At 48.7% G+C, this 14,739-nt stretch overlaps 1 protein-coding gene across 3 annotated transcripts; it reads right to left on the reverse strand.

Annotated features, from left to right (window-relative positions):
- Window positions 1–80: 80 nt before the first annotated feature.
- ECSIT (ECSIT signaling integrator) lies at window positions 81–14,458 on the reverse strand. 3 transcript variants are annotated; one of them, XM_069495919.1, is made up of 9 exons: window positions 14,386–14,458; window positions 14,042–14,180; window positions 9,404–9,522; window positions 5,808–6,225; window positions 5,105–5,328; window positions 1,550–1,607; window positions 1,259–1,407; window positions 1,023–1,128; window positions 160–529 (listed from the first exon to the last, which is right to left on the reverse strand). In XM_069495919.1, exons 3-9 carry the CDS (start codon window positions 9,497–9,499, stop codon window positions 279–281), a joined length of 1,302 nt encoding a protein of 433 aa, XP_069352020.1. In that variant the 5' UTR covers window positions 9,500–9,522; window positions 14,042–14,180; window positions 14,386–14,458; the 3' UTR covers window positions 160–278. The 3 variants fall into 3 exon arrangements, with proteins under 3 accessions (XP_069352012.1, XP_069352027.1, XP_069352020.1); XM_069495911.1 differs by lacking the exon at window positions 14,042–14,180 and having other exon boundaries at window positions 81–529; XM_069495926.1 differs by lacking the exons at window positions 5,105–5,328; window positions 5,808–6,225; window positions 14,042–14,180 and having other exon boundaries at window positions 81–529.
- Between the last annotated feature and the right edge of the window lie 281 nt (window positions 14,459–14,739).

Below are 14,739 nucleotides of genomic sequence, written 5' to 3' on the forward strand. Positions count from 1 at the left end.
AAACTTTCAAACTTCGCTTAGAGGGAAGGGCTGAAGGTTTGTGACCAGCCCTAGGAAGACAGAGCCAGAAGAGCGTATAAATACTGGAGGCTCTCGCCTGCCCATTGCTGGCAGCCTGAGATGGTGGGGAGGCGATGCCACACTGCCAGAGACGAGGGAAGGCAGCCCCACCAAGCAGGACAACTTTTATTTGCTGTACACTCAAAGGCCATGTCATGCTTTCACACCAGTCCACGACCTTCTCGGGCCACAGTCTGTGCCCTCGAGCCCGCGCATACTCAACTCTGGCCCTGCTGCTGTCGCTGCAGAGTGTCTTCTTCCTCCTGGCCCTCGGGCGGTGGAGGCTGGGTCGGCTCCTCCAGCCCGGGGGAGGACGTCAGGAGCTCCCCTGTGGACCCGGCCAGGCGGAAGACCACGGGGATCTGGGCCAGGGCTGGGTTGGTCTCCTGCAGGCCTTGGATCCACTTGGCCAGTGTCGCTTGGTCGTGGGCACCTGCCATGCACATGGCGAAGACGGGGCCTTCCTCCACTGTTGGGAGAGATGGGCTTTCAGTTTGCACGGGGAGAGGGGCACAGCCCTTTGAACCTTTGAAGTCCCTTAAGCTCCTTTTCACTTTCTTGTGCCTCCGGACCTTTGCACAGGCTAGCCCCTCTGCCTAGGCTGCCCATTCCACACTTCACCTGGTGATGCCTCCTGGCTCTTCCAGATTCTGCCAAGGAGCCTTCCTGTCCCCGTTTCAGGAGGCTGGGTGGCATGCACCTCCCCAAAATGAAACTTGTCTGTTCCCCCACTGACCCAAGGGACTGATCTGTCTTGGTTACACCCAGTAACCAGCACAGAGGTGCTCCACAAATGTGTGACCAAGGGCTGACAGGCCTGGGTAGTCTCAGGCCTGGAGCCCCTGGGACATGTGATGCATGAGTGTGGGGGTGGTAATTGGGCTCTTGAGCCCCATCCCTAGACCCCAGAGGCCACCCCTCATCCTGGGTGGTGTTGGAGTCCTGCCGGTCCATGTTTTTACCTTCATCAATGTCAAATTCATAGTCATCCCAACCGCTCCTTGCATACTCCAGGTCTAGCTGCATTGGGTAGTACAGGTTCCACTCCTCCGGAATCTCCTCCACTTCCTACTCCAAGGAGGGGAGTGCAGGCAGGGTCAGGCCCAGGACCTGGTACCACCCTCCCCAGCCTCTCTCATGAGGCCTCAGGGTGGTGCCAGCCCACCTCCCATCCCTCATGCATGCTGTGGGCCCTCACCCTCTCCTCAGGAGGCAGCAAGTCAGCTCTGAGGATGTGGTAATAGACACACTTGTTTCGGAGCCACAGGGAGAAGGGGCCCTCGACGAAGACAGGCCGGGCTGGGTTGTGGCGGGCCAGGGCAGCCTGCTGATCGGGACTCTGGATTCCTGGCGTGGAAAAAGGCATGCCCTGGTGCCCTGGTCAGGAGCGCTGCCCAAAGGGCCAGGGAGCCCCCAGGCAGGTCCAGTGGGAACCTCGAAGGGCCTGGGTCTGATCAAAGGCCTGGCTTCCCCTTGCCTGGGGCCTTACCTACGATGTGGGGCTGGGTGGGATCCAATGCACCTGTCCAGTCTTTGGACAAAGGCATCTGCAAGAAAGAGCAGGGGTGGAAGCTTGTGACCCCAGCCCAAACAGAGGAACCAGGACAGAGAAATGGGAAGGGAGATCTCAGTGAATTAAGGACACATCCACTGGTGTCCTGTTACATGTCACTCAAACCTTTCTTTTCCTCCCTTCTATCCCATTTGGCAATAGCCACCAACATTTAAGATGCTCACAGCGAGGAAACCATGGAGCTGAGCCTACCTGCCTTAAAATTACGCAATCCTGGCTCTGTCACAAGCTGCGTGACCTTGGCCAAGTCACTGTACCTCAGTTTCTCCAATTGCAAAATGAGGATAATAACACGTCAGATGGTTCTAAAAATGCTTAGAACAGTGCCTGGCGCATAATAAATGGTCAGTGCTTGTGAATTAAAAAAAGAAAAATAATTTCACATGCACAGACTATCCCAGGAAAATGACACAAGACGCAAATGACAGCTTTTATCTCTGTGGAGGACAGCGTGGGGATACCTTTTCACATCTTTTAAAATTTGACATCATGGAGGCTGGGCACGAGTGGCTCACACCTGTAATCCCAGCACTTTAGCGGGATTGCTTGAGGCCACAAGTTTGAGACCAGCCTGAGCAACACAGGTCTCAACCCCTTCTCTACAAAAAAATTTTTTAAAAAATTAGGCAGGCGTGGTGGTGCGCACCTGTAGTCCCAGCTATCCGGGATGCTGAGGTGGGAGGATCATTTGAGCCCAGAAGTTCAAGGCTGCAATGAGCTATGATTGCACCACCGCACTCCAGCCTGGGTGACAGAGCAAGACCTTGTCTTTAAAAAATAAATAAAATTTACACCCTGAACATGATTCAAAAAACGAAATACAGTTGAATTTTTTACCAAATGCACATAGTCTTTGATCAAAACATTGGGCAGTGGAAAACTGTTGGAACACATACTGTGCATCTTTTCAAGGCAAAAGAACTGAGATGGATCAATGTTATAAGCCATATTATTAAGTGAAAACTGCAAACAGCAAGGTAGAGTACATGTATGTACAGCCCTGCCATTGTACATTGCAGAAACAGTTGTAAAATCTGTTTTACCCCTGGACTCTTTTATTGGACAGTTAGTATATTTATGCTGATTTTTTTGTTTCAAATATAACACTATGGAGTTCTTTCTTGGGGGGACAGGGTCCTGCTCTGCTGCCCAGGCTAGAGTGCAATGGCACAATCATAGCTCATTGTAACCTCGAACTTCTTGGCTCAAGTGATCCTCCTGCCTCGACCTCCCAAAGTTGCTGGGATTACAGGCGTGAGCCACCGTGTCCAGCCTACATTCCAGCTTTTATTTCTCCTTCCTTCTCACTTTTCAGGTAGCTTCCTGTACACACTGGGCTTCACTGTTTCACCTATTCCATTTTTCCCGGGTCCTGGGGACTCTACAACATGGAGCTACCATAGACTAGAAGGACATTCTATCTTTATGGCTACAGATTGTTTCCATTGTAAATCCAGATGGTGTAGATGGTCATTTTACCGTGTTTTCAACCTTTCTGTATATATTTTGTATAATGAGATGGGGGAAGAATATTTAAATATGAAGGATATATATGCAAAAAAAAAAAAAAAAAAAAAGATATGTCTGCTTGCAAATGCAAAGAACCTCTCTGGAAGGAGACATGTAAACAGTCCCCTCTGGGGCAAGGAGACTGGGGGCCCACGGGCCAGGTCGAGAGGAAGACTCTTCACTGTGGGCTTTTATGTGCTGTTTGGCTTTTTTGTTTGTTTGGTTCTTTTCTGAGACAGGTTCTTGATCTGTTGCTTGGGCTGGAGTGCAGTAGTGCTATCATAGCTCACTGCAGCTTCCAATTCCTGGGCTCAAATGATCCTTCTGCTTCAGCCTCCCGAGTAGCTGGGACTACAGGTGAGCACCACCATGCCTGGCTAATTTTTTTTTTGGTGGAGATAGGGTCTCGCTATATTGCCCAGGCTGGTCTTGAATTTCTGGTTCAAGCGATACTCCCACTTCAAACTCCCAAAGTGCTGGGATTACAGGCGTGAGCCACCATGCCTGGCCCTGTTTGGCTTTCTTATGCATTACTTTTCAAAATGAAGAAATGAATTAAAAACTACCCTTCCCTTGCACTCTGTTCTTGCTCTCAAAGCCAAGTCTCTGGCCTCTTTCACCAGGACCCCACAGTCACCTCCTGTCCCCATCCAACCTCATCCACGTGGCCGCCAGAGGGTGCTTTCGCAACTGCAGATCCTTCCAGAAGCAAGGCTCCAACCCCATCCCTCTTCTTAAAACCTCTGCATGGCTGTCTCCACCAACCAACAGGTTCAAGACCAAGCTCTTTAACCCCATGTTCCCCACACCCTTCCTGCTTCCTGCTCCCTCTGGGCTACCACGGCACCCTGGGCTTCTCCATCTCAGAACCATAGCTCAGAAGGAAACTTATTTGGGGCCAGTCTCCAGGACCAGATGACAAGCACTTCGAGGGGCTCAATTTGGATCCCCCATGTGGCCTGGCACGAGTACAGGCCCCCAGGACACTGGGGCAGGGGTGCTGTACCACTCAGTCATTTAACAAACCACTGCTGAGAATCCACTTGTGCTGGACCTTGGGAGACATGGGGGAAACTGAGTCACGGTGAATTTGAGGAACCAAGCCCAGCATGGTGAAGCAGTGGTACCCTAGCCAGGGTGGTTAGGAGGGACATCCTGAGGAAGGAACAGTGGAGCTGACACCTGAAGTACACCAAGTGTTTCAGGAAGAATATTCCTGGCAAGGGGACAGCTAGCACAAAGGCCTGCAGCAGGAACTGGCATAGAACACTCAAAAAACAAAAAGCGGCTGGGTGCAGTGGGTCATGCCTGTAATCCTAGCACTCTGGGAGGCTGAGGAGGGAGGATTGCTTGAGGTGAGGAGTTCGAGACCAGCCTGAACAAGAGCAAAACCCCGTCTCTACAAAAAATAGAAAAATTAGCTGGGCATGGGGGTGCATGCCTGTAGTCCCAGCTACTTGGGAGGCTGAGGCAGGAGGATCCCTTGAGCCCAGGAGTTGGAAGTTGCAGTGAGCTATGATGACAGCACTGCACTCTAGCTGGGGTGACAGAGCGAGACCTTGTCTCAAAAAAAAAAAGAAAAGAAAAGGAAAAGAAAAAAGAAACAAAAAGGAAGGCGGATGCCTAGAATGTAGCGAGTGTTGGCAGAGGGACGGAAGCAGAGCCCAGAGGTTGCTATGGTCTGAGTACGTCCCCTTGATCTTGGACTTCCCAGCCTCCAGACTGCAAGCAATAAATTTCTGTTTATAAATTACTCATTCTATGATATTTTGCTATAGCAGCCTGAACAGGGTAGCACAGAGGTAAAGCTGTACTAAGCAACACGGCCATGAGAACCTTTCGCAGGACTCAACCAGGGAATCAGGGCCTGTTCTACCACAATCACTCTGGTGCGTGAGGGGAACCCAGAGGAGGGATGGTGTGACTGGGCTGGGGGCTGAGCGCGTGGACAGGAGTGGGTACCTGGTAGACGGTGACCTTGGCGCTGAGGTCGGGCTCCATATGCCGCAGGCCCAACTTGGCCAGGTCCACAGGGTCCTGGGGCAGGTCCCGGGGCACAGGGAAGGGATTGATGTTCTTGAAGCGCGGTAACCACAGCTTCATGCGCAAGAACTTGAGCATGGGGTAGCTTTTGCGGCCAAATATCTGAATCAGCAGGAACTCCGTCTCCTTGTCAGGCATCACCCCTGTGCCGGGCAGATGCAAGAAGAGCCTCAGGGAGGGACAGAAGGGAAGGGAGGGAAGAGAGCAGATAGAAAAAACCGAACTCAGGGAGTTGATCACAGAGAAGGAAAAAAGAATCAGAGAGAATTAGAAAGGAAATGTCAGAGCGAGGCAAGAAAGAGAAGAGAGACAGAAAGACAGATTGAGAGGCCGGGCACAGTGGCTCATGCCTGTAATCCCAGCACTTTGGGAGGCCAAGGTAAGAGGATCGCTTGAGGCCAGGAGTTAGAGTCCAGCCTGGGCAACAGAATGAGACCCTGTCTCTAAAAATGAAATAAAAATAACTAATTTTTTAAAAAGAGAGACTGAGAGAAAGAGGGAGGAGAACAAGACAGACAGAGGGAGATCAGAGCCATGGTGGAAGGAGGGACCCGAGACCCGGGAGGGGGTCTGCCAGCTGTCGGGGCAACCCACCCCCCAGCCCCTGGCCTGCTGGCCTGACCGTTGTTCTCCATCTGCTCAAGGACGGCAATCCCGCACTCCTGCTGCCGTGGGTAGTGGACGAAGATGTGCTGGAAGATGTTGCGAGGCCGGAAGACCTCCTTGGGGAAGACGTCCAGCAGCAGGTTGTACACGGCCAGGTCTCGCTCCACGCCGAACTCCCGCATCTTGCGCAGGGCCAGGTAGATGAAGTCCACGTGGCCCCGCTTGTGCACATTGTGCTGCCCAAAGTTCTGCACAGTCCGCACGAAGCTTGCCTTGTCCCGCTCGACACTTGGTGCCTGCCTAAACAGGTCCTCGTAGGGCGACAGGGCCTTGATGGGCTTCCGCCGGGGCTCAGGTGGGCCCGGAACCAGTGACAAATCAGAGTTGTGGGTGGCTGCACTGCAGTGGAGGCTCCGAGGAGTCTGGGGAGGCACCTGGGGACAGAAGACCGTTGCTGGAATCTGGTACCTCCTAGAGTCCCTAGGAGGCTGCTGGCCTGGCTCTGTCCAGGTAAAGGAGCCAGCTGTATCCCTGAAGGCCTCCAAGGAACTATGGAGCTGTGGTTACAAACCCAAGATTTGACAGCATCACAGACGGTGATAAAACACAGTGCTAGGTGGCCACTGGGTATGGTAGCTTGAGCCTATCGTCCCAGCTACTCAGGAGGCTGAGGCAGGAGGATTCCTTGAGGCCAGGAGTTTGAGGCTGCTGTGAGCTATGATTGCACCACTGCACTCAGGCCTGGGCGACATAGCAAGACTCTGTCTCCAAAATAATGAAATAATAAAAAAAAAAAATGCAGATTTGGGAGTCTCAGCTTCACTATCTTCAGCCAGACGATGTTCATGTCCCACTTGATGGCTCGGGCATCAGTTTCCCATCTGTTCTGATGGTGCCTCTCTGAGGTCAAAGATGTCTTGTTGCCCAGAGTAGGGGGCGTATATTGCTAGGTGTGGGCCGGATCCCTCTAGAACAGAAGTCAGCAAATCACGGCCTACAGGGCATTTCCAGCCAGCTGCCTGCTTTTGTAAGTAAACTTTTATTAACACACATTATGCTCCTTCATGTATGAATGACTGGGACTGCTTCTGTGCTATAGCTTAGCACAGAGTAACTGTGAGCAGTTGTAACAGAGATAGTGTGGCCCACAAAGCTGAAAACATTTACTATCTATTTGAACCTTCATAAAACAGTTTGCCAAACCCTGCTCTAGATGGTACAGTAATAAATTTCTTTTTTTCTTTCTTTTTTTTTTTTGTTAGAGACGAAGTCTCGCTCTGTCATCCAGGCTGGAGTGCAGTCATGTGATCATAGCTCACTGCAGCCTTGAACTCCTGTTCTCAAGCGATCCTCCCGCCTCTCAGCCTCCTGAGTAGCTGGGATGACAGGCACACATCATTATACCTGGCTAGTTTTTTTTTCATTCTTCTAGAGACAGGGTCTCAGTATGTTGCCCAGGCTGCTGTTACTTGAACTCCCACCTCAGCCTCTTCAGTTGCTGGGATTACAGGCATGAGCCACCTTGCCTGACCCCAGATTTCTTCTTCTTTTTTTTTTTTGAGACAAGTTCTCACTCTGTTGCCCTGGCTAGAGTGCCGTGGCGTCTGCCTAGCTCACAGCAACCTAAAACTCCTGGGCTCAAGCAATCCTCCTCTCTTAGCCTCTCGAGTAGCTGCGACTACAAGCGAATGCCACCACGCCTGGCTAATTTTTTTTTTTTTTTTTGAGACAGAGTCTTGCTCTGTTTCCCAGGCTACAGTGCCATGGCATCAGCCCAGCTCACAGCAACCTCAAACTCCTGGGCTCAAGCGAGACTCCTGCTTCAGCTTCCCAAGTAGCTGGGACTACAGGCATGCACTACCATGCCCGGCTAATTTATATATATATATATAATTTATATATATGTTTATATACATAATTTTTATATATATATGTTTTTATATATATACATTTTAGCTGTCCAAATCATTTCTATTTTTTCTTAGTAGAGACGGGGTCTCGCTCTTGCTCAGGCTGGGACTACAGGCATGCACCACCATGCCCGGCTAATTTTTATATATATATATATATTTATATATACATAATATATAAATATATATATATATTTTTTAGCTGTCCAAATCATTTCTTTCTATTTTTTTTTAGTAGAGACGGGGTCTCGCTCTTGCTCGGGCTGGTCTCGAACTCCTGACCTTGAGCGATCCGCCGGCCTTGGCCTCCCAGAGTGTTAGGATTACAGGCGTGAGCCACCGTGCCCGGTCTTAATTTTTTAATGTTTTGTAGAGATGGGCTCTCACTGTGTTGCCCAGGCTGGTCTCTAACTCCTGGCCTCAAGCAATCCTCCCACCTCAGCCTTCCAAAGTGCTGGGATTACAGGCATGAGCCACCACACCTGGTTCTTATTTGATTTAAATTGAATGTTTAAATTACGATGGTCATATATAAGCATCTATAAACATATATAGCTAATAAGATCCAATATTTACTGAATATGCTCCTTTTCCAGCCTTTGTTAACCACTTTATAAGTGTGAGGCTTGACAGCTGCTCTGGAGTGGGGGGAGTGGTGCTCTTACTGTGCCCATTTGACAGAGGAAAAAACTGAGGCCCAGGAAGATGAAGTGGGACGCATGGTGCAACACAGCTGCAAGCAGCAGAGCTGAGATTGGAGTGAGTGTTCTCAATCCCTCTGCTCTGCTGCCCGTAACAGCCACCACAGTCTTGCTCAGATAAGGTGATATTAATTTAAACAAAAAAAAAGGTGGTGAGCATGGTGGCCTGTAATCTCAGCACTCTGGGAGGCTGAGGTGGGAGGATCGCTTTAGCCCAGGAGTTTGAGACCAGCCTGGGTGACATAGCGAGACTCCAAGTCTAAAAAGCAAGCAAACAAACAAACAAAAATAGCAGGCGTCATGACGTGTGCCTATAGTCCCAGCTACTTGTGAGGTGCTCAGGCAGGAGGATCACTTGAGCCCAGGAGTTCGAGGCTGCAGTCAGCTACGATGACACCATTGCACTCTAGCCTGGGTGACAGAGTGAGACTTTGTGTTTAAAAAAAAAAAAAAAAAAAAAAGATGTTCATTAAAGTGAAATTTTAGCCAACTAATCCTACAGGTGGTATATTCATAGGGCAAAAATCAGAAAGGAAGCCGCACACTGCCCAAAGGAGGGGAAACACCATGAAAAGAGATAACGAAATGAAATGCATATCACAGGACCAGGCAGAGGAAGCAGTCAGAAAGGGAACTGTTAATATTATCATCACCGTCGCCATTGTCATCTAAGGCTATTGATCTGCTCGTGCCATTGGGTCACTTTGGGTGTGGGAAGGAAGTTCAGTTTTCTGCCCCCATCTTTACAAGTAGATGTAGGAGCTACCCACAGTCACCCCCCAAATCCACTGAGCTCATACATCCTTATTTGCAAAGTGAAGCCCCTCACCATGTGGGCACTAGCACCTCTTAAAATAAATTAGGGACCTTCAATGGCCCTCAGCACAGACAGGCCAGCCCAGACCCACTGGAGCTGGCTTCACAGGTGAATTGTGAAAAGGCTGGGAGCAAATCTCAGGCCCTTCTGCCTCCACCCCGATGACTGCCCAGCTGGTGGTTACCTGAGAGATGGGGGCTCCGGTGAGGGTGGCCCCGCAGATGCCTCCCCAGCCCCTAGAGAGGCCTCGGGCCAGTAAGATGGCTCGGACCCAGCTCATGCCTTTGCTTGCTGGACAATCACCTGGCCAAGAGAGAAGATTCAGCATTAGCCTGGTACCCCACTTGCTAATAGAGACAAGATCGCAACATGGCAGAGGGCACATTGCAGACTGCATGCTACCTTACCAGCTCCAATGGGTTCCTTATCTACAGGATAGGCTGTTATTATATAATCATAGGGTCTGTGCTCTGCTTGGCCCAACCCTTCACAATTTCAGAGAATTTGTTCCTGGAATGCACCACCCCCTTCACCTTACTGCATCTTTTTTTTTTTTTTAAAGAGATGGTGTCTCATTATGTTGCCCAGGCTGGAGTGCAGTGGTGTCATAGCTCACAGCAGCCTCAAACTCCTGGGCTCAAGTGATCCTCCTGCCTCAGCCTCCCGAGTAGGTGAGACTACAGACATACACCACCACACCCAGCCAATTTTTTAATTTTTTGTAGAGATGAGGTCTCACTATATTCCCCAGGCTGGTATCAAACTCCTGACCTCAAGTGATCCTCCCACCTCAGCCTCCCAAAGTGCTGGGATTACAGGCATGAGCCACCATGCCTGGCTGGATCATTTTTTTAAACAGTTTTATTCATATACCATACAGTTCATCCCTTTAAAGTGTAAAAATTTCAATGGCTTTTTAGTATATATGCAGAGTCATACAACCATTATTACAATCTAATTTTACAACATTTTTGTCACCCCCAAAAGAAACCCTGCACCCATTAGCAGTCTCCATTTGCCCTTGCTCCCAAACCCAGGCAACCACTATTCCACTGTCTCTATAGACTGGCTACTCCAGGCATTTCATATAAATGGAATCATAAGATAGGTGTTCTTTTTTGACGGGTTTCTTTCTCTTGACATGTTTTCAAGGTTCATGTATGTTGTAGCATGTTATCAGAATTTCATTGCTTTTAATTGCCAAAAAAAAATTCCATTTTGGAATGGAATATAAGCATGTTTTGTATGGCTATAACCATGTTTTATTTATCCATTCGTCAATTGATGGACATTTGGGGTTGTTTCCCAAATGTTTTTGACTGTTATAGCTACTGCTGCTATGAACATTCGTGCAGAAGTTTTTGTGTGGACATATGTTTATACTTCTCTTGGGTCTATACTTAGGAGTTGCATTGCTGGGACATATGGTAGCTATGTTTAACATTTTGAGGAAGTGCCAGACTATTTTCCACGGTGGCTGCACCATTTTACATTCCCACCAGCAATGTGCAGTTGGCCCTTGAACAACACAGGTTTGAACAACACAGACACACTTATAGGTGGATTTTTTTCAATAAATGTTAAACACTGACTGTATCTGCGTCCTCTCCCACTTCCTCTGCCTCTGCCACCCGAGACAGCAAGACCAACACTTCCTTTTCCTCCTCAGCCTACTCGATGTGAAGACAAAGATGACCTTTATAATCCATTTCCACTTAACAAATAGTAAATGTAGGCCAGGTGTGGTGGCTCATGCCTGTGATCCTAGCACTTTGCGAGGCTGAGGTGGGAGGCTCACTTGAACTCAGGAGTTTGAGACCAGCCTGAGCAAGAGCAAGACCCTGTCGCTACTAAAAATAGAAAAAATTAGCTGGGGGTGGTGGTGTGCACCTGTAGTCCCAGCTACTCGGGAGGCTGAGGCAGGAGGATCACTTGAGCCCAGGAATTGGAGGCTGCAGTGAGCTACGATGACACCACTGCATTCTACCGAAGGGACACAGAGTGAGACTCTGTCTCAAACAAAAACAAACAGTATAGTATATGTAATTTCTCATCCTTATGATTTTCTTAATAACCTTTTCTTTAGCATACTTTGTTGTAAGAATATAGTGTATAATACACACAACATACAAAATATGTGTTGATCAACTGGTTATGTTATCAGTAAGACGTCCATAGGCTATTAGTAGCTATGTTTTTGGGGAGTCAAGTTACATGCAGATTTTTTACTGCAGTGGGAGGTCAGCACCCCTAATTTCCAAGTTGTTCAGGGTCAACTATTTAAGGGTTCTAATTTCTCTACATCCTCACCAATATTTGTTTTGTCTTTTTGATTATAAACATACTACTGGGTATGGAGCATTCATTCATGTGATTATTGGCCATTGTATATCATCTTCTGAGAAATGTCTATTTAGATTCTTGGTCCACTTTAAAAACTGGGTAATTTATCTTTTTATTATTGAATTGTAAGAGTTCTTAATATATGTTTTGGATGGATACTACACCCTTATGATTTACATATATTTTCTCCCATTCCATGGGTTGTCTTTTCACTTTTGTGATATTATCATTTGTAGCACACAATTTTACATTTTTTTTTTTTTTTTTTTTTTTGTTGAGACAGAGTCTCACTTTGTTGCCCAGGCTAGAGTGAGTGCCGTGGCATCAGCTTAGCTCACAGCAACTTCAGACTCCTCGGCTTAAGCGATCCTACTGCCTCAGCCTCCCGAGTAGCTGGGACTACAGGCATGCGCCACTATGCCCGGCTAATTTTTTTTTTTTCTATATAGATTTTTAGTTGTCCATATAATGTCTTTCTATTTTTAGTAGAGACGGGGTCTCGCTCAGGCTGGTCTCGAACTCCTGACCTTGAGCAATCCACCCGCCTCGGCCTCCCAGAGTGCTAGGATTACAGGCGTGAGCCACCGCGCCCGGCCCAATTTTACATTTTGAAGTCCATTTTATCTTTCATTTGTAGCCATGCTGTTGGTGTTAAAGCTAAACAACAACTGCCTACCCCAAGGTCATAAGATTTGCTTCTGTGTTTTCTGTAACCTTGAACTCCTGGGCTCAAGTGATCCTCCTGCCTCAACCTCCTGAGTAGCTGGCACTACAGGCACCCACCACCACACCCAGCTAATTTTTAAAAAATTTTTTGTAGAGATGGGGTCTTACTATGTTGCCCAGGCTGGTCTCATACTCCTGGATTCAAGTGATCCTCCCACCTCAGCCTCCCAAAGAGCTGGGATTAGAGGCATGACCCACCATACTCAGCCTGTTCTTTTTCAAGATTGTTTTGACTATTCTAGGTCCCTCACAATTACATATAAATTTTAAAATCAGCTGTCAATTTCTGTAAAAAAGCCAGATGGGATTCTGACAGAGATTGTGTTGAATCTGTAGATCAATTATTGATATCTCAATAAAAATTATCTTCTAATCCATGAACATTGGATGTCACTATTTATTTAGGTCTTCTTTGATTTCTCTCAGTAATGTTTTGTGGTTTTCGGTAGGCAAGTCTTTTACTTCTTTTTTTCTTAGGGACAGGGTCTTACTCTATCACCCAGGCTGGAGTGCAGTGGCCCAATCATAGCTCACTGTAACCTCGAATTCCTGGGCTCAAATGATCCTCTCGCCTCAGCCTCCTGAGATGCTGGGACTACAGGTACATGCCACCACACCCAGCTAATTTTTAAAAATTTTTTGTAGAGATGGGATCTCACTATACTGCCCAGGCTGATCTCAAACTTCTGGGCTCAAGCAATCCTCCTGACTCAGGCTCCCAAAGTGTAAGGATTATAGGCATGAATTACCATGCCCAACCCAGAATCTGCATTTTAACAAGAGTCCCTGGTGTCTCCTATGTTTGTTAAAGTCTGAGAAGTGATGATCTGAGACGTGCTGATGGATCCCCAGTGTTCATCTCCAGCCCTGAGCCCCAGCCTCCACACCTAACTGCTATTTTGGCATATACCCAGACATCTCAAACTTAATTTGCTCCAAATTGATATTCCTGCTTAAACTTGTTCTACTCTAGCCTAGCCAACAGCACCAACATCACTAGTCATTTGGGCCACAAACCTAGAAGTCATTTCTGAGTGCACTATGTTCCTCACTTTCTCACTCAATCCATCAAGTAGTCTTGGTGACCACTTCCAATGTCTTCCCAAATGCACCACTTTCTCTCCATCTGCAGGCCACCACCCCAATCTATGACCCATTTCCTGGACACTTACCCAGCCTCCCACTTCTGTCCTTCCTCCCTCCAGTCAGTTCTCCCCACCATAGCCAGAGGGAGATTTTAAAGATGTAAATTAAAATCCATGCTATCACACTTAAAATCAGACAGGGTCTCCCCTTCTAAATTCAAGTCCTACCACTGGCAGCTCCAGTGGCATTGTCTCTGAAAGAAGCCAAGTTCATTTCATTCTCACAGCCTTTGCATTTGGTTTTCCTTCCACCTTCCTCCAGATCTGTCCATGGCTGTCTGTTGTAATCCAGGTCTCTATTCAAATCAGAGGTCTTCTCTGACCACCTCCCCTTCCCCTGCATTCTAAAAGCCCTCATCATCCACATTAATGCATTTTTAGCAACTATCGGTATCTGAAATCACCTGTTTCACTTATTTCTGACTTGTTCAATGTCTGGCCTCCCAGGAGTTGGAGATTTTGTTTATCTTTCTCATTGTTGTGTCTCTACCACCCGGGACAGTGCCTGGTATATGGCAGGTGCCCAACAAGTACCCACTGAATGGGAATAAGCGCTAAATTGCTGTAAAGTAGCTATAAATCTGAACCCCGAGGGAGGGTGTACGTACACGGACTCTGAGGCTGGCTGCCAGGATTCTGGTTCCCTTGGGAGAAACAGACAGACGCGGGTTCCAATTCCCGCTTCGCTGCCGACTTGCGGCGTGACCTCTGCCGAGGGCCTTAACCTCTCTGAGTCAGTTGTCTCATCTGCAAAATGGGAGATCAGGGCCGTGAGGCAGCGGGCACTAGGCGGGCGGCCTTTACCGGCACGTCCTCGCCTCCACCACAAAAGGTCATGGCGCCCTGGCCCGGCAGCTAGGTCCCTCTGGGCCTGTCTTCTCGCGCCGCTAGGCCCAGAACGGGACGCCCTGGAGACCAGCAATTCGCATTCACCTTCCTACGCGCGACCTACCTACTCACGCGGCCAGCCGCGGACTTCAGGCCGGCTCTGTCTTGCTGCTGGGCGCCGCCATGTTGGCTCAGGGAGCGTCGGGGTCACGGGCTGCCTGGCAGACAGCAAATCGGGAAAGCCGTTGTCAATTTGTCCCGCCCACAAAAGGAAGAGCACCAATAGGAAGGCGGAATGACTTGGTCCCGCCTCATAACGAGCCGGGCCCCGCCCCCACCGAGGCAAGCCGCACTCCCGACCAGGGAACCTTGGAGTATGGGTCGGGAAGGAGCGACTGGACCGTTCCCAGGCTGGGAGGCCGGAATTGGGAGACTTGTGAATCCAACCGCAGGCCCCAGTCATCCCCCCTGAAATGCG

The sequence above is a fragment of the Eulemur rufifrons genome, chromosome 2 (assembly GCF_041146395.1).
Source record: "Eulemur rufifrons isolate Redbay chromosome 2, OSU_ERuf_1, whole genome shotgun sequence".
Classification (NCBI taxonomy): Eukaryota; Metazoa; Chordata; class Mammalia; order Primates; family Lemuridae; genus Eulemur; species Eulemur rufifrons.

What these genes read in the sequence shown, in the direction of transcription:
- ECSIT (XM_069495911.1), bottom strand. Translation starts at nt 9,499, where the DNA reads ATGAGCTGGGTCCGAGCCATCTTACTGGCCCGAGGCCTCTCTAGGGGC. An exon ending in CACCCAGCCCCACATCGTAG is followed by an intron (nt 1,408 to 1,549) that starts GTAAGGCCCCAG and finishes TTTCCACGCCAG; the next exon opens with GAATCCAGAGTCCCGATCAG. An exon ending in TGAATTTGACATTGATGAAG is followed by an intron (nt 530 to 1,022) that starts GTAAAAACATGG and finishes CTCTCCCAACAG; the next exon opens with TGGAGGAAGGCCCCGTCTTC.